Source organism: Symphalangus syndactylus, chromosome 2, assembly GCF_028878055.3.
Source record: "Symphalangus syndactylus isolate Jambi chromosome 2, NHGRI_mSymSyn1-v2.1_pri, whole genome shotgun sequence".
NCBI lineage: Eukaryota > Metazoa > Chordata > Mammalia > Primates > Hylobatidae > Symphalangus > Symphalangus syndactylus.
In genome coordinates this window covers 25,726,193-25,754,141 of record NC_072424.2, presented here as the reverse complement: position 1 = coordinate 25,754,141, position 27,949 = coordinate 25,726,193, and the positions used below count along the sequence as shown (strand labels likewise).

Sequence of the window (27,949 nt, the reverse complement as noted above, 5' to 3'; positions counted from 1 at the left end):
TGGCTAGTGCTCCCTGTGATTCCACCTCCCTCTCCAACCAGATCCTGCTGCTTCTCTCAATGCCTTCATCCTCTCCTTCTAAATCAGATACCCCAACTCATCTCTGGGCTTCTAAGACACCAGAATGGGGAACACTTCTCTAATGTACCCTTTCTTACACAGATTATTTTTGTTTTTCTTTCTTGAAGGGAGTCAACCTCCTGTTGCTGTCCAAGCCGTCAGTAGACAAATTTAATCTTGTTCTTAACCCAGAACAACCATGCTTTGAAACACTATGGAAAGAGGCAGTCCTGGCCCCAGACCCAGGAAGGCTTCATAAAACCAACAATCCCCTCAGGTGTGTGTGTTTCCTAGGAAGCGTGGACAGTTGCAAGTTGAAATTCTTAACTAGGGTTGCCAGGTAATGAAAAAGTGTTGAGTTAGTTTATCTTAACCATTTTGAGGCCACATACCTATTTGTACATTTGATGAAAACTATAGAACTTCTCTCTGGAAAAATGTACACACACACACAAAATTTTACAGACAATTCCATGGGCTTCAAGGAGCTCAGGGTATCTTGGAGTTTCATTTGTTTTCATAAACTAGATCCTGATGTGCAATGGCTTGTTGGAGGCTGCAGGGTTTGGAGGTGAGTCTGAACAAGAAGGCATATAGCTGATACCGGGGGGTCAGTTTCAAATCACTCCACTCAACATTATTTATTCTTTGGTGTAGAGGTACTCCTGGTGCCAGTCTATGAACTATTTGATGTCAGTCCATGGCATCATAAATGTAGAAACTGAGAACAGGCATCTAAAAAAATTTATAGCAATTTGATGTGGTCACAACATGCAAGCATATGGTCCTTGGACTTGTCTCATTGAACAGGGTACGAAGCATTTTGGGTGCTGATGAGTTCACAAGGTGAGTTGCATGCAGTGGGAGCTGCATAGCAGTCATGCAAAAAGGCCCCCCCATCAGTTGTCAACAGGTTGGAAATTAAAAACCAAAGCACAAACTGGTCCTTCATTTCAGATAGTCTAAGAAGCAACAACAATGAAACCCAGAGTACCTTTGCTCACCCTACTACCTTGTTGTTTTAGCCTGTCTTTCTCTACTCTATACTTCTACAAAGTATACCTAGAACAAGGCGTAGGGTTGATATTCAGTAAATCTTTGCTGAACGGTGAGCAGAGCAAAACTGTTGCCCAAAAGGAGAAACCACATTTTTTTCCCTAATGATACCCTGCAGGGAAAAAAAAAATTTTTTTGTAATTCCTAGAAAGTTGAAGCTACTTACATGAAAAAAATATGATAGGAAATAAATTATAAGCAGTCATTAACTTCACTGAATATTCTCATAGAATGTGAAATAAATAGAATAATCTTAAAGAGCTGGTCCTCACTGTGGAAGTTGTGAGGCTTTCAGGACGGTTTGTATTTCAGTGTACATGTTGTATGAATTAACAAGTCAGTAACAAATGTGATCCATTTACAAGGCAGAAAAACTAGAGTGGTCTCAAGTATAATGATAGTCACAGTGGGAAGAATGTAATTTACTTAATTGACCAAATAAGAGTTTATTATAAATGAAAGGCAAACGAGATATGGTCATGCATTCTGTGCCTAGTTTTTCCCTTCTCTTACCCCTTTATGTCATCTCTTTCTGTCTTCCCTAAGGATCCAGAATTAGTAAAATCTGGTCTTTGAAAATCTTGCCTTAAAAAACTGGGCTTGTGGAAAGTCACCAGGCAGCCTGAGGACCGACCAATCTAAGGAGGGGTTTAATCCCAACCTCACAGCCCCTCTTCACCACCCCCATACCCAGTAGGGTCCATTCCATACCCCTAGCAGCACATCTGTGACACAGCAGGCTGCTAGGGGGACAGTCTGAACCCAAAGTCACCGGCTGTCTCACTAACCAGAGAAAGGGATTTTACCTCAGGAAAGTTTCTCAGGTTCTGTGGAACCAGTCCCTGCATAAAGAGACAGATTTCCTTCTTTCTTTTCTTTTTCCCCACCCCCCACCCCAAATGAGTGGATTCAGAAACATTATCTGCTAAAAGTAAAAGAAGAAGAAAAATTGAGAATATGTCACACAGCTGGTGAAATCAGTAGTAGAGGGTGTCTGGGTATGTGTTGCAAGAGTGACACCTGGTTTATGTTTATCAACAACTAAGCGAGCTATAAATTTTGTGGAAATAACTTTGCTTTTTAACATCCCTTTTGAACAACACAGGCCGTTTGCCCTATCTAATAAAAAGGAAACAGTTGTCCTGCTTACCATGCATGGGACATTGAAGGGATAAAGGAGCTTGTCCACAGTATGTGGGCCCAGAAATGCACAATAGCTAAAGTCTGATGTGACCTTTGTCTTTGCAAATAAAGAGACTGATAACCCAGGTGTCACCACCACATTTTTTAAACACATGCATCACAAAGGGCTCAGCTTAATGACTATTTTCAAGTACAAATGAATTTCCTGAAATGGAAGAAAAAAAATAGAATCATACTTGGGGGTAATTAGGGGCTCAGGCTACCCCTTGTGTTCTCGGACAATATCTAACAACAAATGTTCACTGCACCAATGCCCTGACTCCTATATGGAGTTTTATGATTACTGATAGTAACATGATTATGGTAACCATTATATGTACCAGGCATGGGGCTATGTATTTTATGTTAGTAGATTTTTTTAAATCTGCACAATAGGCCTAAGAGATCAATGTTTTTATTATTCCATTTTATAAGTAAGGAAACAACTAACTCAGATCATGCCCTCCGTAAGTGGCCAAGCTGGTCTCAGAACCAGGTCTAACTTCTCAGCCTTAACAACCATGATGCCTTTTAGGGGTTTTGGTTTGGTTGGTTTTGATTTTTTTTCTTAAAAGTTTAAAAAAATAGGCTTCTTTGCTCCTTGACTAAAAAGGTTCCAAACCACTTTTTACCCTAGAACTCATACAAGCCAACAGAGGGAATGGAAATTGGCCACAGCACTGTCACTGAAAGGTAATAATTAATGAAAAAGGTGTCACTTAAAGAGGCCAATGACAAAAAGTGTATGTTTCTCTTGGATTAACTGTTCTGACACTCTTTAAATAATGTGTTGATAGCAGCAGAGACCAAAAAGAATGCAAATGGACCTGAACATTTTAAACCTCTGGGAAGAAAAATATGAAAATAAAGATGTTTTCATCGCCCTAAACAACTTTTTGCACTTCATTTTCTGTGGTAGTAATTGTGATGTTTACCACTTCTTGTGTGCCTTTTTTGTGCTAAGCAACATGCTTATTTTTTAATTATCAACAATCCCCACAAATAGGAACTGTCTCAATTTTACAGTTAAAGAAACTTAGACTCCATGAAGTTAAGAAGTTATAGCTCTGTGTAGAATCTTAGGAAGACTTTCTCATTATGAAACAGACCACATTCGAAATATACAACAGAAGTAACAAGAAAAGCACATGCAAATTGATGAGCACTTCCAAGAGATCTCTTACAAGGCACAAGCAGTGAAGGGTCAGCACCTCCTGTGGGCTGATCCATTGTTGTTGATGGGGATATGAAGCAATTGAAATACAGTCAGATGGGCACTCCATTTTCAAATCAGCTGATGGCAGGCTGGACACCCTCGGTGTAATCTACAAAGACAGGGAAAAGGAAACCTGCGCCTCTTCAGTGCTCTAGTGGTACTGGCAAGTGTCACGTCTTGTGATCAGGAGAGTTCTACCAGCCCTCTTTGTGCGTGGCAAACCTGATACCAGAAAGTTCCACAGCCAAAGGCTGGGCATGCTGACTTCCAGTCCAGGGGCCCCAACATCAGGACCTCTCTCCCCAGCAGCAACACCTGGATTGAGTTATTTCACTTCTCTGGACTTGAATCTCACTGACCATAGAAGAGGGCATATTTCTCAGCAAAACAGCTGGGAAATTATGCTGGCCTTTTGTACAAGTCATATTAAGCTCCTTCAAAGAATACATGAAAAATCTGCATTATTTTAAAGGTGAAAATGGGCTTTTTAAGGGGGAGAGGTTACAGCTACCAGCAAACCAGAGATTTCCTCCATTCTGTGACCCTCCTTCCTCTGCATTCTTAAGGACTTGGCTAGAACTTGAGTTTTCCATTTCTCCTGATGGGAATGTGTCTTCAGGAGCTTATTGATAATTCTGTCTTTCAGCACAACTTTGTAAAGTTGAGGTCCCTGCCTATTGATAGTCACCTTGTGGCTTGTACTTGTCAGTCCAAAAGAATAAAGATCTACCTTTACATTCATTTAGAGTGAGGGATGGTGTAGAGCCAGGATGCCTAAGTGTCACCTCCTGCAGTTCACTGACACATGGAGTCCCTTTGACAGGTGCCCGAGTTTCTTCTTCCTATTTATTACAAGGTCTACTTCTAGGATTCTTTTTTTAACCTCTTTCCCCCTTTCCTTCCTGTTCTTCCCTCTTTTTTCTTCTTTTTCTGTCTCCTTGGCTTTTTAACTCTCTCCTCTTTTCTCTCTTTCCCTTTCCACTTTTCTTGTCAGCAGTTTATTCAACCACCATATAATAAATCCAGTAAGTGATCATAAAAATACCAATCCCAATTGCAAAAATGGCAGCACAGCCTCAGCTTGGAAAAAAAACTTGGAAAAACAAACTGAAATCATCAAAGACTAAAGACCAGATACTAAAAAGATGGGATTTGCTGTGAGATATATTTTATAATAAAAATTCTGCTATAAAGAAACATCTTTTTATTTTTTTCCTTGATAGTCTGAATAGTTTATACCTGATGCCAAGAAATTATATATAATTAGTCTGGGTAATGTATAATTTCCATTTGATTATATATATTAAAGTGATTAAGGAACTTCAGTTTTTCACTAGTAAATATCTGCCTTCTTTGTTGCATTCTGGGTCTGTAATGACTGTTTATATCAAGGGTAGCACTTGTTCAGAACTGAAGGGAGCAAAAGTTGGAATGCTTTAACCGAGCTTGGTTGCCTGATGTCTATGAATCTGGGAGATAACATGAAGTTAGCTACATTTTGGGAAAAACTGAAGGGAGATTTCAGTCCAATTTCTGAAGCCGCATGTAGTTTTGCATGACTTCCCGTGAGTAAACTCCATAAGGCCAACCCGGTGGCTCACGTCTGTAATCCCAAGACTTTGGGAGGCCAAGGCAGGTGGATCACCTGAGGTCAGGAGTTCGAGACCAGCCTGCCCAACATGGCGAAACCCCGTCTCTACTAAAAATACAAAAAAATTAGCCAGGCATGGTGGCAGGCACCTGTAATCCCAGCTACTCGGGAGGCTGAGGCAGGAGAATCGCTTGAACCTGGAAGGTGGTGGTTGCGGTGAGCTGAGATTGTGCCACTACACTCCAGCCTGGGCAACAAGAGTGAAACTCCATCTCAAAAAAAAAAAAAGAAAACTGCATAAAATAGCATAGATGAGAAGGCATATTTTAGGAAGATTACTCAGTTAAGTATGTGACATCACCAATATTTTTAATATTGCATAGAATGAAATGAAATTTTTGACATGTCAGTTTTTAATTAATGACTTCTACTTGCCTTTTGTAGATTACTTTCATATGTTTATTCCACATATTTTATAGCAGTTTTTCTTTTTCCAATTAGAGGATAGATTTCATCCTTTATCTTTGCAGGTAGCTGATCCAAGACATTTTTATGTAAATGGATTAATTAATTAGTAGCCTTCATTTGAAACTTAAAAAGAAAATAATCCTTTTTGAGAGGCATTAACTCTTTTTTAAAGCCACAAACGATTCTTTACTTAAGCACCTTGTCACACAATTAGAAATTATTTGACAGCATTAATCATAATAAAATGCATTAGCCTTTACTGAATCACCTTTTTTTCAAGCTAATTAAAAGAATCCATTCCCTAGGAGACTGTACAGCAACTTCACTTGTAAAAAATCACATTTTTGAGGAACTTAACGGTATATATTTATGAAACTTTTGAGCAAATGACATCACAAGTTCAATTACCTGTACAGCCTTTGTGAGAAGGCATCTAGCTACAGAGATGTGCTGGGTTCTAGGGAAGGCAGCTACATCTGGCCTTTGAGAGCCCTTAAGCCTCTCTGCCTTCCAGCCCTAGGATTTATGCAAATCAGAAATCTTTGGCTGTCTCTACTTCCTGGCCAGGCCAGCATAATCCACTTCCTTCGGGTTCATGTGACCATGCAAATTTGAGCACTCCTGAATAGTCCCACAGGGGCTGTGCCTCTCATTATTCCTGCCCCATTCTCTGTGCAGTGCAAGCATTCAGACTATGAATGGACAAGGGTTTAATTACTCACCACATCTGTCAGATCAGATTCAACTTGAGAATGAAGAGAATCCCAGACAAGCCCGGTCGTTTCTTTGCAATGTTCTTCATGGTCGAGGTCATCCAGCTCTGTCTTCTAGGGAATATTTTCCACTCCTTGTTTCATGACCTTCTGGAAAGCAGGGACTGTGGCTTTTGGAGATCCATTACTGGGCCTTTCACATTGTGTGTGGCCTTTACAAATGTTAATTAATCTTCCTGATGATGCACTGAGCATCAGGAAGCCCTTTATTCCCCTTGGGCTACTGATGACCAATATGAATGCCAGAAAGTTTTTCTTACTGTTTCCTGACCCACATGCTCCTCTCTGGATGCGCTTTGCTGCTTTTTCCCCTCCCTCTGATATGTTTCCATATGGCAGATTGACTGCTCACATTACTAGGTCAGCCAGAGTTGACATAGTAAAGGTGGATGGTCCCCAAGTAGAGAACATACCTCCAATTCCAAGGCTATCAGCCTTCCCAGGAAAACGTGCATAATAACAGCTAGGAAGGAGTGCATCCACTGGGGACCAGGTGATTCTGCTCAGTGCATGGGCACTAGCAGTCCTTCCCTTAGGTTTCTTTCCTTACTGGGATTATCTGGGTTTAAAAGGAGATTCCTGGCACGTTCAGCTCTGGAATACAAGGTTTATTGGGCTGCCGTGGTGTTTTTGAGTTTTGGTTTGATTTTTTTATTTTTTTGCTTTGCTTTTATTGTTTTAAAATTGCAATTGGTATAAAATTAACCATTTGAAAGTATACCATGCAGTACATTTACAGTGTTATGCAACCCTCATGTCTACCTAGTTCCAAAACATTTTCACCACCCCAAAAGGCAACCCCATGCCCATTAAACAGTCGCTTCCCATTCCCCTAGCCCCCATCTCTGTGGATTTACTCACCCTGGATATTTCATATAAATAGAATCATATAATATGTGACCTTTTGTGACTGGCTTCTTTCATTTAGCATGAAGTTTTTGAAGTTTGCCATAGTGTTTTACTATGGCATTCTCTGGCATAGGTGTGTTTATTATTTGGTCAAAGTTATTCATACGTTCTCTGTTTTGGGTAATGTCATCATCATCTATGGAAGTCTGAGAGACAGCTGGGTCCCCTCCCCTCGCTCACTCCTATTGTCTAATTATTCTTTAAGTCCTGTGGATTCCACATTTGCAATACTGCTAGTCAGTTCTCATTTACATTATTTTATTTTATTTTAGTTCATTTTATTTTGAGATAGAGTTTTGTACTTGTTGCCCAGGCTGGAGTGCAGTGGTGTGATCTCGGCTCACTCCAACCTCCGCCTCCTGGGTTCAAGCAATTCTCCTACCTCAGCCCAAGTAGCTGAGATTACAGGCGTGCACCACCACGCCCAGCTAATTTTGCATTTTTAGTAGAGACAGGGTTTCACCATGTTGGTCAGACTAGTCTCAAACTCCTGACCTCAGGTGATTCACCCACCTCAGCCTCCCAAAGTGCTGGGATTACAGGCATGAGCCACCATGCCTGGCCTTCATTTACATTCCTACTGCTCCTGCCCCTTTCAAATGCTATTCCTTCCCCAGTTTGTCTTTCTCAAACACAGACCCATCTGACCATGTCACTGCCCTTCTCAGTACTCTCCAGTGGCTCCTCCCACCTCAAAATAGGGTTCAAGCTCCTTATTAGCAGGCCAAGGCTGCCCACAATCTGCTCCTCTGCTCCCTCCATCATTCCCATCCCTCACCTGTATACCATGTCTGAGCCAAAGACATTAGACTCTTCAGGGGTCTCTGGCCCATGGTGCACACTCGTTCTTGCATCCTTTTATGTGTCCTGTTTCCTCCCCCTAAAATATTCTTCCTCTCCCCACAAATGCAGGAGTCCATTCCTCCTCTATAATCTTGCATTTTACCTTCTCACCTTCCCTGGTCCATTAATCAGAATGAATTCCTCCTTTCTCCCTAATTCTGGCATTTTATTTATCATAATACCTATCACAGCCAGTCCTTAAAAGGGCTCTTTGTAAATTTCTGTCCTTTTCCCACTAAATAGTGAGCTTCATGAAGGCAGAAATCTTGTCTTACTGATTTTAATATCTAGCAGCAACCGTTGTATAAGTCCTCAATAATTTTTTTTTTTTTTTTTTTTTTTTTGAGACAGAGTCTCACTCTGTTGCCCAGGCTGGAGTGCAGTGGCGCGATCTCGGCTCACTGCAATCTCCGCCTCCCAGGTTCAAGACATTCTCGTGCCTCAGCCTCCTGAATAGCTGGGATTACAGGCACCCGCCACCATGCCAGGCTAATTCTTTTGTATTTTTGGTAGAGATGGGGTCTCAAACTTCTGACCCCAAGTGATCCGCCCATCTCGGCCTCCCAAAGTGCTGGGATTACAGGCATGAGCAACCGCGCCCGGCCCTCAATAAATATTTTGTTGAATGATTTGAATTTTTTTCTCCAAAGAAAAAAACATGGGCCTACAAGGACCCCGAGTCAAGGAGAGAACCAGTTTGAAGCAAAGTAACAAGGACTAACATTTAAAATAGTAATTATTTTTATCTTCTATTGAATTTAAAGCTACCCACAGTGATTTACCAGTTTTAATTCGCAGAAAATGCAACTTTGCTTTTTTTCCCCTTCTGATTATGTTCTTCATTACAGATCTCAAGAGTTTTATATGCAGTTGCCAAAAATCTCTCTTTTGACAAATTGCACAGGAGGCATTTTGAGATTGTGTGATAGACTCGATTGAATTTAGGCCAAATCCTGTACACTTGTTTCACTCAAAACAAAAATACAGATGTAGGGCTACTCAAACATTTACCTATTTATTTTCTCCCAACCCTCCAAATTCATCTTTCTTTAAAAACAATCGATTGGATTCCTTTTAAATTAAATGCCGAGTAAACAATGCAAATAAAACTATTTTGTTTGCTGAGAAGTAATTGAAAATCTGCAACTAATTACAAATTGGCAAGCTCTGAGCCTACAAATAGCTGAAACACTCTGCTGAGGCATTGTTTACAGCTGGGTTCAAAACTGGTTTCCTTACACCAGCCATCCACAAGTTATTAATCAATACTTTGCCAAGTTCTATACCTCACCTTCAAAAAATTGTGATAAACATTTCATTTTCAATATGGGCTTCGTAAACAAAGCTGTTAAAAACTAGAGGAGGTTTAATTGGATAGAACACACAAAGCCTGCTCTTGGGTTATGTGAATTGGCTTTTCGATTAAATACCCTGTTCTTCCTCAACTGCTCAGGAACCTGCAACTTAGTTGAAATTAATATTCTGTCAGTCTGGTCACTGAGTCCCCTATGGCACTCCAAGTGCCACAAGACCTTCTTTAATTGCATTTCTGGAGAAAAGCAACATGTTCATGGACCATAGAGACACAGGGACAACAAATTTAATTTGGCATTGCAACATGCAGGTAAAGTAGAATTTGCACATGACTTTGTTCTGAGTGGTGAAATTTAAAATATACATGTATTTTAAAATATATTTTATATTTATATATAGTATATGTTTATATACTGTATATTTTATAGTTTTATATATACTATGTTTATTTTACATATGTATATATAAATGTATAAATTTTTTTTTTCCTAAATGCTCTTCCTCCAGATCTTCACTTTGCTGGCTCGCTCTTTTTCTTCAGATTTCAGTTGAATGTCACTCCTCAAAAAGACTCTCTGTTCACCTTACCTAATATCTCATATTTCTTTCCTTTCTTCATTTATTTACTTGGTTATTGTGATATACCACCACTAGATTGTAAGCTATGCGAGGACAGATTCCTTGTCTGTCTTATTCACTAGGCTCTAGAACTACTGTCTCTAACCCAATGGTGCCCGGCATATAGTAAGTTTTTAGTAAGTATTGGATGGGCAGACGGATAGATGGGTGGGTGGGTGGGTAGATGGATGGACTAAAGCGATGAATGAGGGAATCGAGTTAGGTTGGTTGGGACAAGCAGCAGAGTTAAGATAGAAATTGAATGCCAGGAAAAGGCATGACTCTGAAAGTGGCTCCTCTGATAAGAAACCAAAGCCTGTTGTTCTAAATGCCAAAATTGGAAACAAGTATACAAACTAGTGCATTTAGCAATGAGAGATGGTGAGAAATGCTACATAAGGATTTCTCTTCAGTGTTCACAAGGGTTGTTCTGTGGAAAAACAATTTAACCTGTCTCTGGCCCCAAAGGCTTGACCCAGAACCAACAAGTGGAAATTACTCAGACACGTATTGTGCCTTCAATGAGAGGCCTTCTCACTGAAAGAGCTGCCCTGGATGGAAAATGAGTAGTGAGATGATGCTGGTGGAAGTATTTATAGATGCAGTGCATGAGTACTTGGCAAGGATGCTATCAAAGGGGAAACTGGCATCAAATGTACTGGGTTCTGGGTGACTTATCTGGTCCCTTCCCATCCCAAAGCTTTATGATTCTATAATAATCAAGGGAAACCCATTACATAGTGGACAATTTTTTTTCTTTTTTTTTTTTTTTTTTGAGACAGAGTCTTGCCCTGTCGCCTGGCTGGAGTGCAGTGGCACAATCTTGGCTCACTACAACCTCTGCCTCCCAGGTCCAAGCGATTCTCTTGCCTCAGCCTCCTGAGTAGCTGGGACTACAGGCGCACACCACCACGCCCAGCTAATTTTTGTATTTTTTTTTTTTTTTTTTTGGTAGAGATGGGGTTTCACCATATTGGCCAGGATGGTCTCCATCTCTTAACCTCATGAGCCACCGCGCCCAACCCTAACAATTATTTTTAAAAGGAGGAATTTAAATGAGCTGTGGATTATTCATTTGGTCCCATAAGAAGATAACTAAAAAATGACAAAAATGAACTGAACAAAAATGTTCTAACAAAATAATAAGGCTGAATTTTTAAAGTCTCTTGCACATCTTCTGTTCCCTGGGATGCCTTAGACGGGGTGTGCAGTATTTTAGGCACATCGTGAGCAAGGAGCCTGCGTTCCCAGGGGGTGGCAGGGACAGCATGTAAGATCTTAATCCAGCTCTGTGATCTGAAGGCAAAGCCTGTATGTGTGAAACACAGGGGTACCTCAAAAATAGAACAAGAGCACTCCAACCATGTGAGGATGACTGTCAAGGTCACTGAGACCTACAGTGATCTGGAAAATTAAAGCTCTCTGGCCACCTTTCCTGTCAGGACATACTTCTGGAGATCAAAAAAAAAATTACAAATTGATGATTTTCTGTTGCTGAGTCATTTTTCTTGCATTTCTTTCTGCTTTTCCTGTTCATTGTTGGTTTGATAGCTGAGCCGTAGAATCGATGCCTTTCAGCGAGTGTGAGGGAGAGAGCTGAGGATGGACATATGTCCCCTCTAGGCACATTTAGGCGGGGATGCATAGGGCCTCCTGCAAGTCCTCAGATGTCCGGAGATCAAGATGAGTGTCTTGTCTGGTTAATGAAGTTTGGATTATTCACTGCACCACAATCTCATTCTTATCCTTGTCAATTGTTGGGGCAAATGGAATACTGAGAATGGAATGTGGGAAGGGAGTTTAGATTCCTCACCTGGTTTCTAGCCAGTCTGATTCGTTGTCTTACCAGAGAGGCCTCATTTGGGCCATATGTAAAGTGGCACCATCCCTGGCGAGCACCCCTAATGTGCCTTGTGCCCACATGTCCCTTCATCTGGGTAGATCCCACTCATCTCACAAGGCCCAGCTTCAATGTTAACTTCTGTCTGAAGCTCCCCAAGCCTTCAGGCAGAATAACTATTCTTTCCTCTGTGCTTCCTCACTCTCCTCTATACCACATTTGTCAGTTTATGTTATGGATTGTTCTGTACAGACTTGGCTCTCCTCTGAGGCTAGGAGATCCTTGAGGACAGGGTATGTGTTTCCTTTTTCTTTATATCTAGGATTCAGCACAGTTCTTGGTCCTCAATGAATGCCTGATGAAATGGAAAATAAATGACTGGACATCTGAAATATTAAAGGAATTAATATTTTGTGGGTGGAGAGAAATCAAGACATGTAAAGTTCAGTGTAAAATTAATCTTTGCTCCCCAATACAGTCTGATTAAACGGTGACAGTTTCTTCCTCTCATGAGCCACCTGGATCTTAGTGGTTATTTTCTTACAAGACCGTTGAGTTTACAATACGACAGAACTGTGTTTACCTTGGAACAAGGGCTGTCCTCTATTAAGAAGCTTTCAGTACAGCCCGAGAGTCAAGTTATGGTGTTGTGGGCAGAAAGCCAGCAGGGAAAGCCTTGAGGAGAAAGCCCTCATGGATGAGAAATGCTTTATCATCTGGTCCCTGAATCTTGTGGAATTCAGCAGTGACCTAGCCGCATGATCCCGCAGTGAGGGCTTAACACGTTCCACGGCCTGAACTCGCTGTGAATGGACTCCAGATTCCCAGTGATGCATGCAGCCCCTCAGGGTCGTCAGAGGCCATCGTGCTGCCAGTCAGACAAGGCAGGTGGAATGTTGCACAGCTGCACTCTGGTTGCATTTCCCAACACCTCCCTGTCTCACGATGCTTGCACGTTGGCATGCTGTTCCTGCCACCTTGTCATACTTGTGTGTGTGGAGAGCCTGTCCCCAGTGCTGTTTTCTCAGGACGAGCTCAACTTCACTTCCTCCCGTCTTATCGAACCCTTTGTTTCCAAAATTGTTAATCAAGCCACTTGGGGGGTTGAACTCAACTCCTCCCTCCCAATGTCCTCCCAGCTCAAAGTAATGAGAAAAACAATTGCCCACAGTGAGGATGTCCGTGGTCCCCATTTTCCCCAGTCTATCATGCCTTAGATAGATAAGGCTGTTGAATTTTGTCAGTTGCATGTCCCACATGCTAATGGTGGTTATTTGGACATCTCTGCTACAAGCCCAGCTTAAGAAACCATATGGCCTCAGATTCTTCAATGCCACAGCTATGGTACTCTTCCATGTTAAGAGACTTAACAGATGAAATATGGTTTTCCGAACCTCTTTTCATTTACCATCAAAATAACAAGCGATGTCTTGTATTTCAACAGAGATGTTCTTTTCACTCAGTTGCTCTGCAAAGAATGTGCCCTTGTCTCTGCTGTAGATTTTTATTTTATTTGTAAATTGTGCGTGCTGCATGCTACGGAATACTGAAAAAGCCATACACCCTGGCTTGTTGGTTGACACATAGTATGTGTGATTACAGATTGTTTGAATAACAGTGGACTATTGAACTGCCATCCAGATGTGTGTGGAGTTAACTGTGGGAATGTCCACAAAGGAGGATTATCTTTCTTGTTGCTGGGGCCAAGGCCCCCAGAAAGTGGAAACATAAGCGTGGCAGCTAGTCAAATAGAACAGTAGCTACAATTGGCTCTTCAGAAGCAAAATTAATCATTTTTTAAAAATTATGCATTGCAATTAAGACTGGGTTTGTTCTCTAATAGTAAATCATGCAAAGAAAATGCCAAACAATAACAAAAAAATTGCAGCTTTGAATGCCCTTTGTGAATGGTTTCGTCATTTTGTGTTTTTAAACGTTTAGAAATTCAGAACATTGTAGATTAAAGATAAGACCTCAACCATTGCAAGCCTCTGAGCCATCATCTTGTAGACTTGATCTGTGTTTCCTGCACTCTTCCATTCTTTATACCGTACGGGATACTGTAAGCATTGATTAGTTGGTGTTCACAAATACTGGCCATGGGAAAACAATGCAGAATTCCCCCTGTGAACACTTTCTTTCTTTCTTTTCTTTTTCTTTTCCTTTTTTTTTTTGAGACAGAGTCTTGTTCTGTCACCCAGGCTGGAGTGCAGTGGTGCAATCTCAACACACTGCAACCTCCGCCTCCCGGGTTCAAGCAAGTCTCCTGCCTCAGCCTCCTGAGTAGCTAGGACCACAGGCACGTGCCACCACACGTGACTAATTTTTGTATTTTTAGTAGAGACGGGGTTTCACCAACTTGGCCAGGCTGGTCTTGAACTCCTGACCTGAAGTGATCTGCCCGCTTCAGCCTCCCAAAGTACTGGGATTACAGGCGTGTGCCACAATGCCCAACCTTGAACATTTTCTTTAAAAGATATTTGAACCACAATGAGATACCACTTCCCACCTACTAGAATGGCTAAAATAAAACAGACAATAACAAGTTTTGGCAAGGATATGGAGAAATTGGAATGCTCATGTGCAGTTGGTGAGAATGTAAAATGGGGTCACCACTTTGAAAAACAGTTTGGCAATCACTTAAAATGGTAAACATGGAGTTTACCCTATGATCCAGCATTTGCATTACTAGGTATCTGTATCCAAGACCCATGAAAACCTATGTCCACACAAAAACTTATACATGAATATTTATAACAGCATTATTTATAATAGTCAAAAAGTAGAAGCAACCCAAATGTCCATCAACTGATGAGTGTATAAATAAAATGTGGTCTATTATTCAGCCATGGACAGGAATGAAGTACTAATCCAACATGGATAAACCTGAAAACATGCCCAGTAAAAGAAGCCAGACACAAGAGACCACATATTCTATGAATCCATTGTATGAAATGTCTGGAATAACTAAATCTATAGAGACAAAAAGTAGATTATTAGTGGTCACAGAGCACTGGAGAGGGGAAATTAAGAGTGACTATTAATGGGCCAGGCATGGTGGCTCACGCCTGTATTCCCAGCACTTTGGGAAGCTGAGGCAGGCAGATCACTTGAGGTCAGAAGTTCATGACCAGCCTGGCCAACCTGGTGGAACCCCATCCTACTAAAAATAGAAAAATTATCTGAGCATGGTGGCACGCGCCTGTAATCCCAGCTACTCAGGAGGCTGAGGCAGGAGTATCACTTGAGCCCAGGAGGCGGAGGTTTGCAGTGAGTCAGGATCACGCTACTTTACTCCAGCCTGTCTCAAAAACTAAAAGACAAAAGAGTGACTGTTAACGAATATTGGGGTTCCTTTTGGAGTGACGAAAGTCTTCTAAAATTGATATTGATGATGATTGTACAACTCGGTGAACACACTAAAAATTCTTAAATTTTACACTTTAAATGGGTGAATTGCATGGTATGTGAATCATACCTCAATAAAACTGTTTAAAAATGAAGACAAATGAAGATATTTTCAGATAAAAAATTTTTAAAGGTATTTGAAAGTGAGTTTTTAAAAATTATACCTAAAATTAGGATATCTTCAAAAATCAACATATCTGAACTTTTTTACCAGTGTGGAAAAAAGGGGGAAATGCTTTTCAATTTAATAGCTTATATCTTTTTTTTTTCTTTCCTGGAATGAAAGATCTGTTACTTGTTCGACAGTGTCAATGCTTTCTATCTCTGGTTGGAATCTGCAGCAGTCAGTTGGCACCCAGCCATCAAATACCTAGATTTACCTTTGTGCAATAAAAGTCCCTTTAGCAGTGCATATTGAGATATATCATTTTGAACCTATTTTAAATTCTGTAGCAAGCAAGTAAAAAAAAAAAATTAAATCATGAAACATCAGGCAAGTCAAAGGAAACAAAGAAACGAATAGGAAATCCTCTCTAGATTCTGTTCCCACTTTACTTTCTGTAGTTTGATCTAAAGAAAAATGTGGAATTTCCTGCAGAGTGATTAATAGGCTAATGTGGTGACTGACAGGCACTCTGAGCTTGACCTGGCAGGTAAAGGCTAACTGGTACGTTAAGTTGATTACACAATTTCCTCTAAATAAGTTGACAAGTGGTTTGCACAGTTGCCTTGACTTTTGCCCTTATAAATGCACACTTATAAATGAATTGCTTTTTCAGCTAAAGCAATCCTTATTTTAGATGTGACATGTGTTAAGTAAACAGCTTGATACAGAACCCCAGCATCCTAGCCTTCCTAGCCAGGTCAGATTATCAGAGTTGCTAGGAAATAAGAGTTTTGAGCCTGAAACTCAGCTTTGAGATGTGGTTGTATCTCTAGGGCATAAGAAACCCAAAACTATTTTTCTTCCCTCTAGTATTGTGAAGCAGATTATTAGATTTGAGAAGATGTGTTCCACAAATGGCTCGAAAGAGTCCAGGAGTGGAGGCTGCTAAATGGTTTGCTTAATTCTTATGCTTTATACAGATCTCCTTTCAGGATGTCAAGTTTGTAGGAAAATGCAGCCTTTGGTTGGTATTTCTTTAAAAATATGACAGAGAAAAGATTTCTAGTTGGCATGTCTGTTCTATGATCGTTTTCACAAGAAGAAAATGTCCATTTGTACTTCAGAGAATATGGTTTATTGAGATATTTTGTTTTACAGATGTACTGCTTCCTGCTATTTAAGGGGAGAGTTACAAAAAGCTATGATAAATGAACAGGAAATACAGTTTGAGATAATAAATCAAAATGCTCTTTAGGAAAATAACTATTTATTTGTAGATTTATAAGCCAGGCACCTTTATTGAACCTAATATATCCTGATTTGATAAGCAAGAGGAGATTTGCTAATGTTGTTGCTTTAGCTGGGACCTATTCTCGTGTGTGTGTGTGTGTGTGTGTGTGTGTCTTCCTGAATGAGTTAAACATTTGGAAAATGAATTGATTTTTATTTGTATATACAAAGATAATACCATTTATGCTTTCCAGGTCTAGAATATGACAAGCCTTGAGTTCATCTGGAAAATAGAACATTATTAGGACTCAGAGGTTAAACGTACCATCCCACCATCAAAGTCTGTGAATGCTCCCCTGCAACAATGAGCAGACCCATTATAAATCGTCTTCATTCATGTTAACTCTTACAAAAGATGAAACTCGTCAGGCTTACAGTGTTTACTACTTTCCAGAGATGACTCATGCAGTAATCTTTTTATTTATTTCATTATTTCACTCCATCGTCTGGAGGTACTCATAACAAAAGGATTGCCTTCCACTTTGTGGCTGGGGCTGGCTGTGTACTTGGTAAGGACCGGGCTAGTCCCTCCTGCAGTGTGGTTTCTCCTTGCTAGTCTTCAATATCCAGTAACCATTAACTATGAACAACATCCTCCACTCATTTCACTTCCTCCCCAGCTGGCCAGCGTCCTTTAGACATATTCATGAGCCAGAGGGAGATATTTCATGCCCAACCCTCTCTGCCTGTGGAAGGTTGGAGTCTCCTGAGGTTTGGATTTAAACTCCACATGACAAACCCAAGTTTCAGGACCCTCCCACCCCAGTGGAATAGTCAGAGAAGTTTCTGCTGCCTCTCATTTTTCTCTCTCAAGAGAGAGCACTCTTAAAAAGAAAAAAATTATTTCGGTTATATACATTTTCAATCAAATATTTTAGAAATAAAAAATATAGGACATAATATAATGAACACCTTTCTTCCTGGTATAAGCTTAAGAGTTAATATTTTACAAATACAGTGAAGCCCCTGTTCAACCTCAAGTTTCCTTATAAGACCAAGTCTGCAGCACCTTGAAGCAATCCACATCAAATGCTGGGGCCCTCCCTGTGAAAGGAAACAGGGATGATATACTCAGGGAGGAAGAATGGACTTTTTCTTTGTTGGTTTGTGTTTTTAATATTCCAGATATTTGAACCATAAGAAATTGCCAGTATTCAATTGTTTTCTACTTATGGAAATGTCAGTTTTATATGGGTCAGCCTCATAGCAGGGAGACAAATGTCCCTTGCACATTACAGAAAAAAACTAAATCAAACTCGCATCTCCTCTTGTATAAGCTGGTAGCCTCAGATTGGCTTCCCTGCCTTAATTCTCAACCCCCTCCAATTCAGCCTCCACTCTCTTGCCACAACCATATAGATAAATCTGATTAAAGTTAATTCTGGCTAAAAATTTAAACATATTTCATTGCAGAAATATCAGTGATTGGTTATGGTGTTCCACCCTCAGATTCTGCCGGAAGTGATATGGAACATATGGCATATGCTTACATTTTCTTCTTCTTCCTTTTTTTTTTTTTTTTTCGAGACAGGGTCTGTCGCCCAGGCTGGCACAACCACGGCTCACTGTAGCCTTGGCCTCTCAGGCTCAAGCGATCTTCCTACCTCAGCCTCCCAAGTAGCTGGGACTACACGCACATGCCACCATGCACGACTTATTTTTAAATTTTTTGTGGAAACAAGGTCTTGCTGCGTTGCCAGGGCTGGTCTCAAACTCCTGGGTTTAAGCAATCCTCCTGCCTCTGCCTCCCAAAGTGCTGGGATTACAGGCGTGAGCCAAGGCGCCTGGCCTACTATTGCACTTTCGATGTTGTCCCTTAACTGTGCATCGACGTCCCTTCCTGTCGGAGCTCTTACTAGAAGCCAGCTACGTTGCAGAGACAGCACGTTAAGCATCTTGTCTCATTTCATCCTCACAGCAGACTGAGATATCCAAGGGTAGAACAGGTTTTGTGGGACCTGAAGCATTTACAGTTCGGGGTACTCTCTGAAAGAAACATTAAACTTACAGTAAGTTATGAAAGTTAATGATCGTCTAGGTCAAGAAAAGAAAGTGCAACACATTTTTTAAAGCAGGCAAATACTACAGACACCATAAAATGCAGGAAAAAAGTTGTTTTATTAATTAACTGATTGACACACATTTATAATACTTTTTTTCCCTATGTTTTTTGGCTGCATAATCCCTGGCCATTTCTTCACATAATAATTATTTTATGACTTTTTATGGAGAGAATAGGAAGAGGGTTAACTTCTTCCTCTAGCATGGTTGATTAATACTTGTTTTTTTTTTTTTTTTAATGATTGAAAGTTTAATAAAATCTTCTTTGGCTCCGTGGTTCAGTATTAGTAATGTCGTGGAAGTTTTTAAGATTGTTGTCAAATGAACATATCTCTCACTTTTTGTCCATATATGAGCTGTAGGATTTGGATTTTTTTTTTTCTCAGACTAGTTTCTGGCTCTATACATTTTGTTTTTGTGCCACCCACGTACCTCCAGTGTGGAGTGCTCTCACTATGTTCACAACACAGTAAGACCTCTGAGCTTGCACCTTTGTGTCCCAATACTCCATGAGTTGACCATCTCCAGCTCAACACAGCTGACAGCGATTTAACCAGTCATGGAAATGACTGCGGACATGTGAATCTATCCCACTATATCCAAAGTAAATTATCCCTAACTCAGCTTCCCCTTAGCTGGATCCCAAAAGTGCTCACAGCCACACCGATGCTATCCAACATGAAAGGGAATAGTAGAAAGTCAATTGTCCTAACCATGCATTGCAGTTACTATATCTTTTTTTTTTTTTTTTTTTTTTTGAGACAGAGTCTCGCTGTTGCCCAGGCTGGAGTGCAGTGGCGCGATCTCGGCTCACTGCAGGCTCCGCCCCCCGGCGTTCACGCCATTCTCCTGCCTCAGCCTCCCGAGTAGCTGGGACTACAGGCGCACGCCATCTCGCCCGGCTAATTTTTTGTATTTTTAGTGGAGACGGGATTTCACTGTGTTAGCCAGGATGGTCTCGATCTCCTGACCTCGTGATCTGCCCGCCTCGGCCTCCCAAAGTGCTGGGATTACAGGCGTGAGCCACCGCGCCCGGCCATCTTATTTTTACAAAGATACTTGGCCAAGCGAACATACTGCTAAGACCTCTTTCAGCACCTTGGAAGGAGCCCAAACAAGTGAAGGACTGACCCTGAAGCCCAGAATGAAGCCGAGAAGCCACGTGTGAATCTCCTAGGAGATTTGTGCAAGGTTACTCAGGTAGCAAGAGGCAGAGCTGGGATTTGAACTCAGTCTTTAGAGGCCAATTTAAGAATCTTTTAAATTATGCTAACTCATGTCTTGTATTACAAAACCTTTCCCTTCCCTATCCCACCTTAGTGCTCAGTAAGTACATAGCCATTGGTCAACATTTGCTACAGAAAAAATAGACATCTAAGTCTCAAAACAGGTTTGCTATGTTCTTGATCATGTTTAGGCCAACTTCCTTGAAGACTCTGGAATTTCATGTCTATTTGAAATCAATTTTATGATATAGAATTTCAGATAACTCTGTACGAAACAAAACTCACTGCCTCTACACCACCCATGTTATAGAAACCACGTTGCTCCTCAGTCATCTGGGAGTATTTCCCAGCATGCCCCAAGGACTGATAAATATAGTACAGTCCTTAGGTTTATCCTGGTGTCCCTAAGAGTCACAGTTCGGAAATGGTGGGACACTCTTAATTAGAAGGGGGACAGCCAGCAGCGACCCTGCTTTCAGTGCCCTGGCACCTACAGAAAAAAGCCTTTCTGTCTGATAAACCCTCTGGTGTCTGCAGCCCACCGCTGTACACATGGGCGGAACTCGCCCTCACAGAACAAGTGTGTTTGCCAAAACAGGGAGTGAAGTATCTTGCAAGGCCACTTGTTCCAGAAGAAAGACAGGATAAGGGAAGTGGCAGAAACAGTGATAGGGAAGGAGTTTTTCCACGTTAACAGGAGTGAACCGATAAGCCTGACCTTACAGACAAATGTTGAGGGTCCTAAGAGCACCTCTCAGGCCAAAATTAACTGAGCAAATTTGACTTGGCTTCCCATTTTATAATGGAAAAAATTCCTAGGGAGAAAGAAAACTCAACATTGGCTGCTATCACGGCTGATGGATTTGACTTCTTATCTGCCAGATTTTCCTACTAAACAAGTCAATGGAATCACTTTCTAATATGTCCGAACTAGAAGGTTGCGTGATAAAAATATGTTAATAATATTATCATTCTTACAGTCCCTGGGCCAAGAATGTTTACAGTCCTTATCTCATTTAATCCTCACAAGAACCCTCTGGGGCTATTTCAATTTACAGACGAAGATAGTGAGACTCAGAGAGGTCCAGACATTTACCCAGCCCAGTCACACAGCCAACAAGCGGTGGAGGCCAGATTTGAACTAGGGCAGTCAGATTCGGGGACCTGTGCATTTATCCACTGTTACACAGCAAGGTCCGTCTGAATCGTATTCCTGTCTCTCTCCTCGGGACTCCACCGGGCCTCCACACACTTCCCATAAGTGGGGAATGCCTTAAGACACTCTCTGAGTGTTACCCTGTGATGTGGGTAAAGCAAACGGGAGCTATTTTTATCATCTGCCACAAGTATTCTTATTAGCATGCATTGCTTAATGACGGGGATGCGTTCTGAGAGTTCATCATTGTGCGAATATTACAGAGTGTGCTTACACAAACCTAGATGGTAAAGTCTACTACACACCTAGGCTGTAAGGTATACCCTATTGTGCCTAGGCTACACTCATGTACAGCATTTTACTGTCCTGAATACAATAGGCAGTTATAACACAATGGTTAAGTATTTGTGTATGTAAACATAGAAAAGTTACAGTAAAAATACTGTATTACAGCTATAGTTTCCGTTGTTGACCAAAACGTTGTTATGTGGCCGATGACTGTAATTGTTTTGTTTTGTTTTCTCTTGGGGTGCCTAGAATAAAACATAAGAATATTGGTAAGGAAGCAAAATAAATATGTATTGGTCCCCAAAAGCCTTGATACATGCTTGATTCTTCAACCTTACGTGGAGACCGGGTTGTGTAGAAGGAAGCCCTCAAAGAGGAATATGGAGAGTGTGGCTTCTTCCTTCTGGCAAACTCAGAGTTCAGTGCTGCCCCTTTGGAGGCTGGAACAAGGTTCCCCATGTGTTTCTCAGTTGTACCTAGCAATTTCCCTAGGAAGTTTTTGAAAAGTTTCCAGGGGTGGCAGCCACACTCACATGGCCCAGCTGGAGGATACAGTGGCAATCCAACGCCCAGACAGGGTCCTGGGTGAAACGCCTCAACGAGGACTCCTAGACCAAAGCGGAGAGGAAGTGATGGGCCAAGGCAACAAGAGGGAGCCTTGGGAGAATGCATGCTCCAACCCCTCATCTCATAGGTGGAGAAACTGAGGCCCAGGTAGAGGAAGTGACTTGCTAAAGGTCACTCAGCTAATCTTGGTGGAGCCAGCACTAGGATTCCTGACAAGAGACCCTTTCCACCATAGGCTGCTGACATGCCCAGCTCAGGGCAACGTCACCCACCCAGACAGGTACCTCCCACGGCAAAGCCTAAATACACAATGATAGATTAGTCATACAGCGATCCAGTTTGGGGTTGCATTTGAAAATTGTACTGAAAAAAACAATAACCAGAGAGGCTTTGCCCATTTTTCTCAGGTGGCTAGATTGTCAGTGTAGAACACTAAAAAAGCTATTTAAATTAACTCTATTTTATTCATACAGTTGGCGACTCATCTATAATAACACATGTTGTCACATTACCTGAGCCAGTCGAGTTTTCTCCAGATTTATATTCCACAGCAGAGATGCAGGGAAGTTGCCCAACAAGTCCTTTATTACTTATTCTGAAACCCAAGATGTGCCCTGGATAATTATACACATGTACGAATAACTCACACACAAATGACACCTGTTACCCTTTTTTTTTTTAATTGAGAAACCTTGTTTGAATATACTTGGAAAGGGATGGGAAAAATCAAATTATTGTTCACATCAATCTATCTTTGCCATGAGAATATTTTTAGAAAATGTTTTGTCTTTTTTTTTTTTTTTTTTTTTGAGACGGAGTCTCACTCTGTCGCCCAGGCTAGAGTGCAGTGGCACGATCTCGGCTCACTGCAAGCTCCGCCTCCTGGGTTCACGCCATTCTCCTGCCTCAGCCTCCCGAGTAGCTGGGACTACAGGTGCCTGCCACCACGCCTGGCTAATTTTTTTTTTGTATTTTTAGTAGAGACGGGGTTTCACTGTGTTAGCCAGGATAGTCTCAATCTCCTGACCTTGTGATCCACCCGCCTCAGCCTCCCAAAGTGCTGGGATTACAGGCATGAGCCACTGTGCCCAGTAGAAAATGTTTTGTCTTACATGCTTTAAGTATATTCTTATCAAAACCTTGGAGTTACAGATTTAGTTCATTCGAATTATGGAAAAGTCTACCATATGACCCAATGAGTAAAACCAATCTTCATTGTCAAATAAAACAACGAGGTAGACTGATTTTCTAACAGAACAAGTCTGACGTGATTTTTTTTCTGTTTAAATAAATGCATTAATACATGAACCAAGGACAACCACATCACTTCTGTTCTAATTCTAGGGTAGTTGGGAAGCCAGTCCAGTGGCCTTAGGTGGATTTATGGAGTGTGGAGCTTTAAGCCTGTCTGTGAATTTGGCATATGGGGCAGAAGGCACTTCCACCATCAGTACTGCTTACTGACACTCTATTTGCTTTGTCCTCACAAGACTTTCTCAGAAAAACTACATTCTTTGAAAATGAGGTAGGGGGTGGAAAATGTGAAACCATCAATGAAGATTGTCAAAAGTTGCACCACCCTAGTCGACAATACATCTGAATTCAGATCATCCCAACAAGCGTTGAACGCTGCTTCACCCTTGATAGGAATACGTGTAAGACAGGGAGAAACTCAGAGCTGTAGCTGGGATCTGTGGCCCTTGGTGAAAGGAGTAGCTGCTTACAGCAGTCCTTCGTATTGCCTGTTTGCCTCTATGGAGGTTTTTACACTTCAGGCAGAGCTACTTAGTAAAGTGGGAAAAGGCATTTAAGGAAAGAGAGGGAAAAGAACTGCGAGATACCTGGATTGCTTTTGGCGAATAATACATATAGGACGGACCTGGAAATCAGTTCTCTTAAACTTAGCTATGCTCTAGTTTGAAGACTTCAGGAAAAATCCTTCCAGATACTGACAAGAGGCCATATACCCAGGCATTTTTTGCAACACTGGAGTAGCAGAAATTTAGAAGCAACATAAATGTTCATCATTTGGCAAGAGGGTCAATGCAGTAGCATACTATATAACTATTAAATGAACCATGCACACATATATGCAGTTTGAAACTTACACTGAGTGAAAAGATAATTTTCAAACAAGGTATATAGGAAGTATTATACATGTTGATATATATGTAGTAAAAGTATAAAAACAGGGACAAGCTTCAGGTTAGTAGTTACCTGGAGGTAGAGATGAATGAGGAGGAACTGTCCCATGTTATCTTTTCAAAAGACCAGCTCAGCCTTCCATGGGATTAAATCAATTATTGTCTTTGGGGAGAAACAAAGAGACTGCCTTTTTTTTTTAGTTTTGTTTTTGTTTTTGTTTTTTGAGGTAGGGTCTCACTCTGTCGCCTACACTGGAGTGCGGTAGCACGAGCATAGCCCACTGTAGCCTCAAACTCCTGGGCTCAAATGATCCCCCATCTCAACCTCCCAAGTAGCTAGGACTATAGGCTTGCACCACCATGCCTGACTAATTTTGTAGTTTTTTTTTTGTTTGTTTTGTTTGCTTGTTTTTTGAGAGAGGAGGTCTCACTGTGTTGCCCAGGCTGGTCTGGAGCTCCTGGACACAAGCAATCCTTCCTCTTCAGCCTCCCAAAGTGCTGGGATTACGTGAGCCACCACACCTAGCCAAGACTGATTTTTAAATCTGTGTCTTATGCAACAGTCTAATGACAGAAAGGGCCTTAGAGTTTCAACTTAGGCTTTTGTGGGAGAACAAACTAATTGAGCTGCCTCTCACCTAGGATACTCCTACAGCCCAAACTACGAGTTCAGGAGAATTCTATCTTGGAAAGGGCTGAGTCTTATTAGACTGCTTATCCCTAATACTCTGCAGAGTCATCCCTCATTTATTTTTTAATGAAATTTGACAAAATATGTACACTAAGTCTCCTGTAGAATGGCCATAATTTGTGCTTAGGAATGCATAATTTTATCAGGATCTCTGTAATTAGATATTGTGCAATAGAATAAAAAGCAAATACTATGTGTCCCATGGCAACCTCGGCCTTTAGTATCTCACTATCTTTGAGATAACGAAGGTTTCCACAGACACACGTACCACATGGGATTTTTAAGTAGACATCCAGGAAGAGAACACAAGTTCCCCTGTTGGTTTTCCCCTATTTTTAAGGGTGAGTGTATGAATGTGTGTTTTGTTCTCTTCCTTTTATATTGCCTCCTGGATTTGGGTTGTTTTCCTTTATCTGTCTGGACTGTAAATGTGGATTTGAAGGTTCATAGTCCTGTAGAATAACGTCAGTGCTTGAGCTAGTGTTTGGTGTGAAGTACCTATCTTTTGAAGAGAGAGAAAAGAATTACGACTGTGGTAAGATTTAAGAGGAAAGAATTAAGATTATGTAAGGATTGAAGAAAGGTTTGCTGGGAATGTGGTGTGTGTTTTAGCAGAGACCCCAATGACCTGCCAGGGCACGTAGAGAGAGCAGGCTACTTGAGGGCAGGGAGTGGACCGCGGCCATTTCTGTGACCTCACATCTGGCATGGCTAGGCACACAGTAGGTGCTCAATAATTAACTCCCTGCTGTTTCCCTAATCACGTAGAGGAAAACAATAATGTTCAGTAATTAACTGTTTAAAAAAAAAAAAAAAAAAAAAAAAAGCCCTGCAAGCTGCATCTTTGCTTCTAGACCAGGAGACAGCTGCCCACATCTCATGGGGATGCAGTTAGGACATAATTTAAAATATCATCCATTTCTTCTAAAATGTATAGTTTCTTTGGAGGCAATTGTAGTCACTTTTGTAAATAGGACCAATAAAGGGGATAAAATTGTCCATCACTCCACTGAAATAAGGAAATAGAGCAAGAACCTAGGAGTTATACTACTCTACTAGAGATTACACATTATAGAATAGTGCAGAAAGCAAGCCACATGAAAGGGTCAATTTAATGTCGCATCCTGCAGAGGTGAGGAGTTGATCTCCAACTATTCTCATTGGTTACACAATCACATTGAGGTATTTAAATCCTGGCAGGTGGGAGCCTTTGCTTCCTTTGCTCAACGGTGAATTCACATGGTGGTGCGGTAGGCAGAGGTTGCACAGCATTCTCTAATAGCTACAACTTATCTAGTCTTATCCAGTTAGGTACCAGGGAAGTGATTACACATGTTCAGATACATCAATTTAACAGTAATCAAAGAGTTCTTTTAACTTAGAACTCAGGGAAGTCAGGTCTGTCTTCTCAAGCTGAGAAGAACCAAAGTCATGGTATAGACATAACCATACACAGGTAATGTAAAACTATAAGCTGAAAACAGGTGTAGAAAAAACACGAGAAGATGCAGTTATGAGAGGGTTGCAGATGTTAATGACCAATTCCTCCCAACTAAGCTGTGGTGAGACCCAGAGTCAGGAGCTACCAGGACTGAATCCAGCCTGGCTCCAGCCAGGGTCCCCTTCTCTGTTGTCATACTGATCCCATTTTGTCCTCTGATCCCCCTCTGTCTTTTCCAGGTTTGTGCTATTCTGATTACATTATCGACTAGTCTGAAGCAGAGCTGGTATCTCTTTACCGGGGAGTCCGCTTCACCAGCCACAGCTGCTGAAAGAATAACTTGCAGATTTCACCCACTGCATTTCTGTTGCTCAAACAGTTTCTGACCTTTGTGCTATTTGAGAAATCTTTGAAATGCTGAAGGTATGATTCTCCTTCAGGGGGAACATGCTTTGGAAAAATGCCCACCTAATAAAACGTATTTTCTTTCTGCTGTGGCTGGCAGGGTTTTTATAAGGCCCATTTGCTTTAGCTAGGTGAAGAACAGCTTCTAGAATAGATGTTGCCTCCACTTAGGAAACTATGGATTGTTTTCTGTATTGAACTATCACACTACAGTATTAGTGTTTGGGAAGAAAGAATTCTGCTGCCTGGTTGGTGTTCTGCTATTTACCACCCTAAAATTCATCCCACTGGGGTTACAGTGGCCTGGCAGTCTCTCTTGGGTATAGTGTAGACTTCTTTGTGGTACTTCAGCTCACTTACATGGACTTGTTTTTTGCCTAATGCCCTTTTTTTTGTATGATAGAGGTCTATAATTTGTGGACTCTGAAGCCATATTTTACAAATCAATAAGTAAGACATGAAGCCTGAAAAAGGGTTTTTTTTTTCCTGATTTGTATGTGTATCTTACATAAAATTTCTTCTAAATTAAATTAGATTTAATTATACATTGGAAAAAATTACCTTTTAAAAGGATCAGAGTTTATAAAATAGATGCAGCCCTGAGGCAATGGTGTTATATGAACATTCTACCTATAACATATACAGAGTTGCAATGTTATCAGCTGTTAGACTCAACAACTTATTTTTGAAAAAAAGAATCCTTTGCCAGGTTTATACACATAAGAGAAACAGCCAAGAAACTTTACTCTTTTAAATATAATAATAATAATACAACCTGGAGTTTCATAACCAGAAAGAACAGATGTCCCCAAGACATTTTTGTCAACTCTAGAAAGGGATTAAGTTTGTCTTTTATTTTTTGTTTTTTTTTTCCCAAAATTATTGTCCTCAGAGAGGGAGAAAGTATGCAGATCCTAGAAAGAGTTTATTCTCCTTAAAAAGAGAGAATTTTCCCTCCAGGGTAATTGTTTGCTCTTGAGACAAAACCTGTAATTACTATTATCTAATAGCGGATAGCATGGCATGCGCTATTTGCAAAGAATTTTTTCCATCATTGTTTTCATTGGCCGTTCGGAGATATAATTTGGTGATGAAAATTAGCTATTTTCCCCTGGTAAGGGAAAAGAGACCATGCAAGAGCAAAAATAGACTTTTTTCCCCAGACTTCTGTTCTGCCCACCCAGAGTTGAAGTCGCCAGGAGCAGAGTACGATTATTTTTTGTGAATATATTCATATGAAAAGAATTTGATATTTCTTTCTCTCACGGTTGGGAAAGCCTCAATTTCAGCTTATAT

At 40.9% G+C, this 27,949-nt stretch overlaps 1 protein-coding gene across 19 annotated transcripts in view; it reads left to right on the top strand.

The window, feature by feature from the left end:
* VTI1A (vesicle transport through interaction with t-SNAREs 1A) overlaps positions 1–27,949 on the top strand; it is a 464,064-nt gene that overhangs the window by 283,263 nt on the left and 152,852 nt on the right. For 3 of the 19 annotated variants that reach the window (XM_063617908.1, XM_063617890.1, XM_063617904.1), the window contains one exon: positions 26,488–26,741. The exons of 13 other annotated variants lie outside the window; for them this stretch is intronic. In XM_063617908.1, coding sequence (XP_063473978.1) covers positions 26,488–26,503 — 16 coding nt within the window. In that variant the 3' untranslated portion in view covers positions 26,504–26,741. 3 more of the 19 variants (XM_063617864.1, XM_063617855.1, XM_063617915.1) reach the window with 2 other exon arrangements.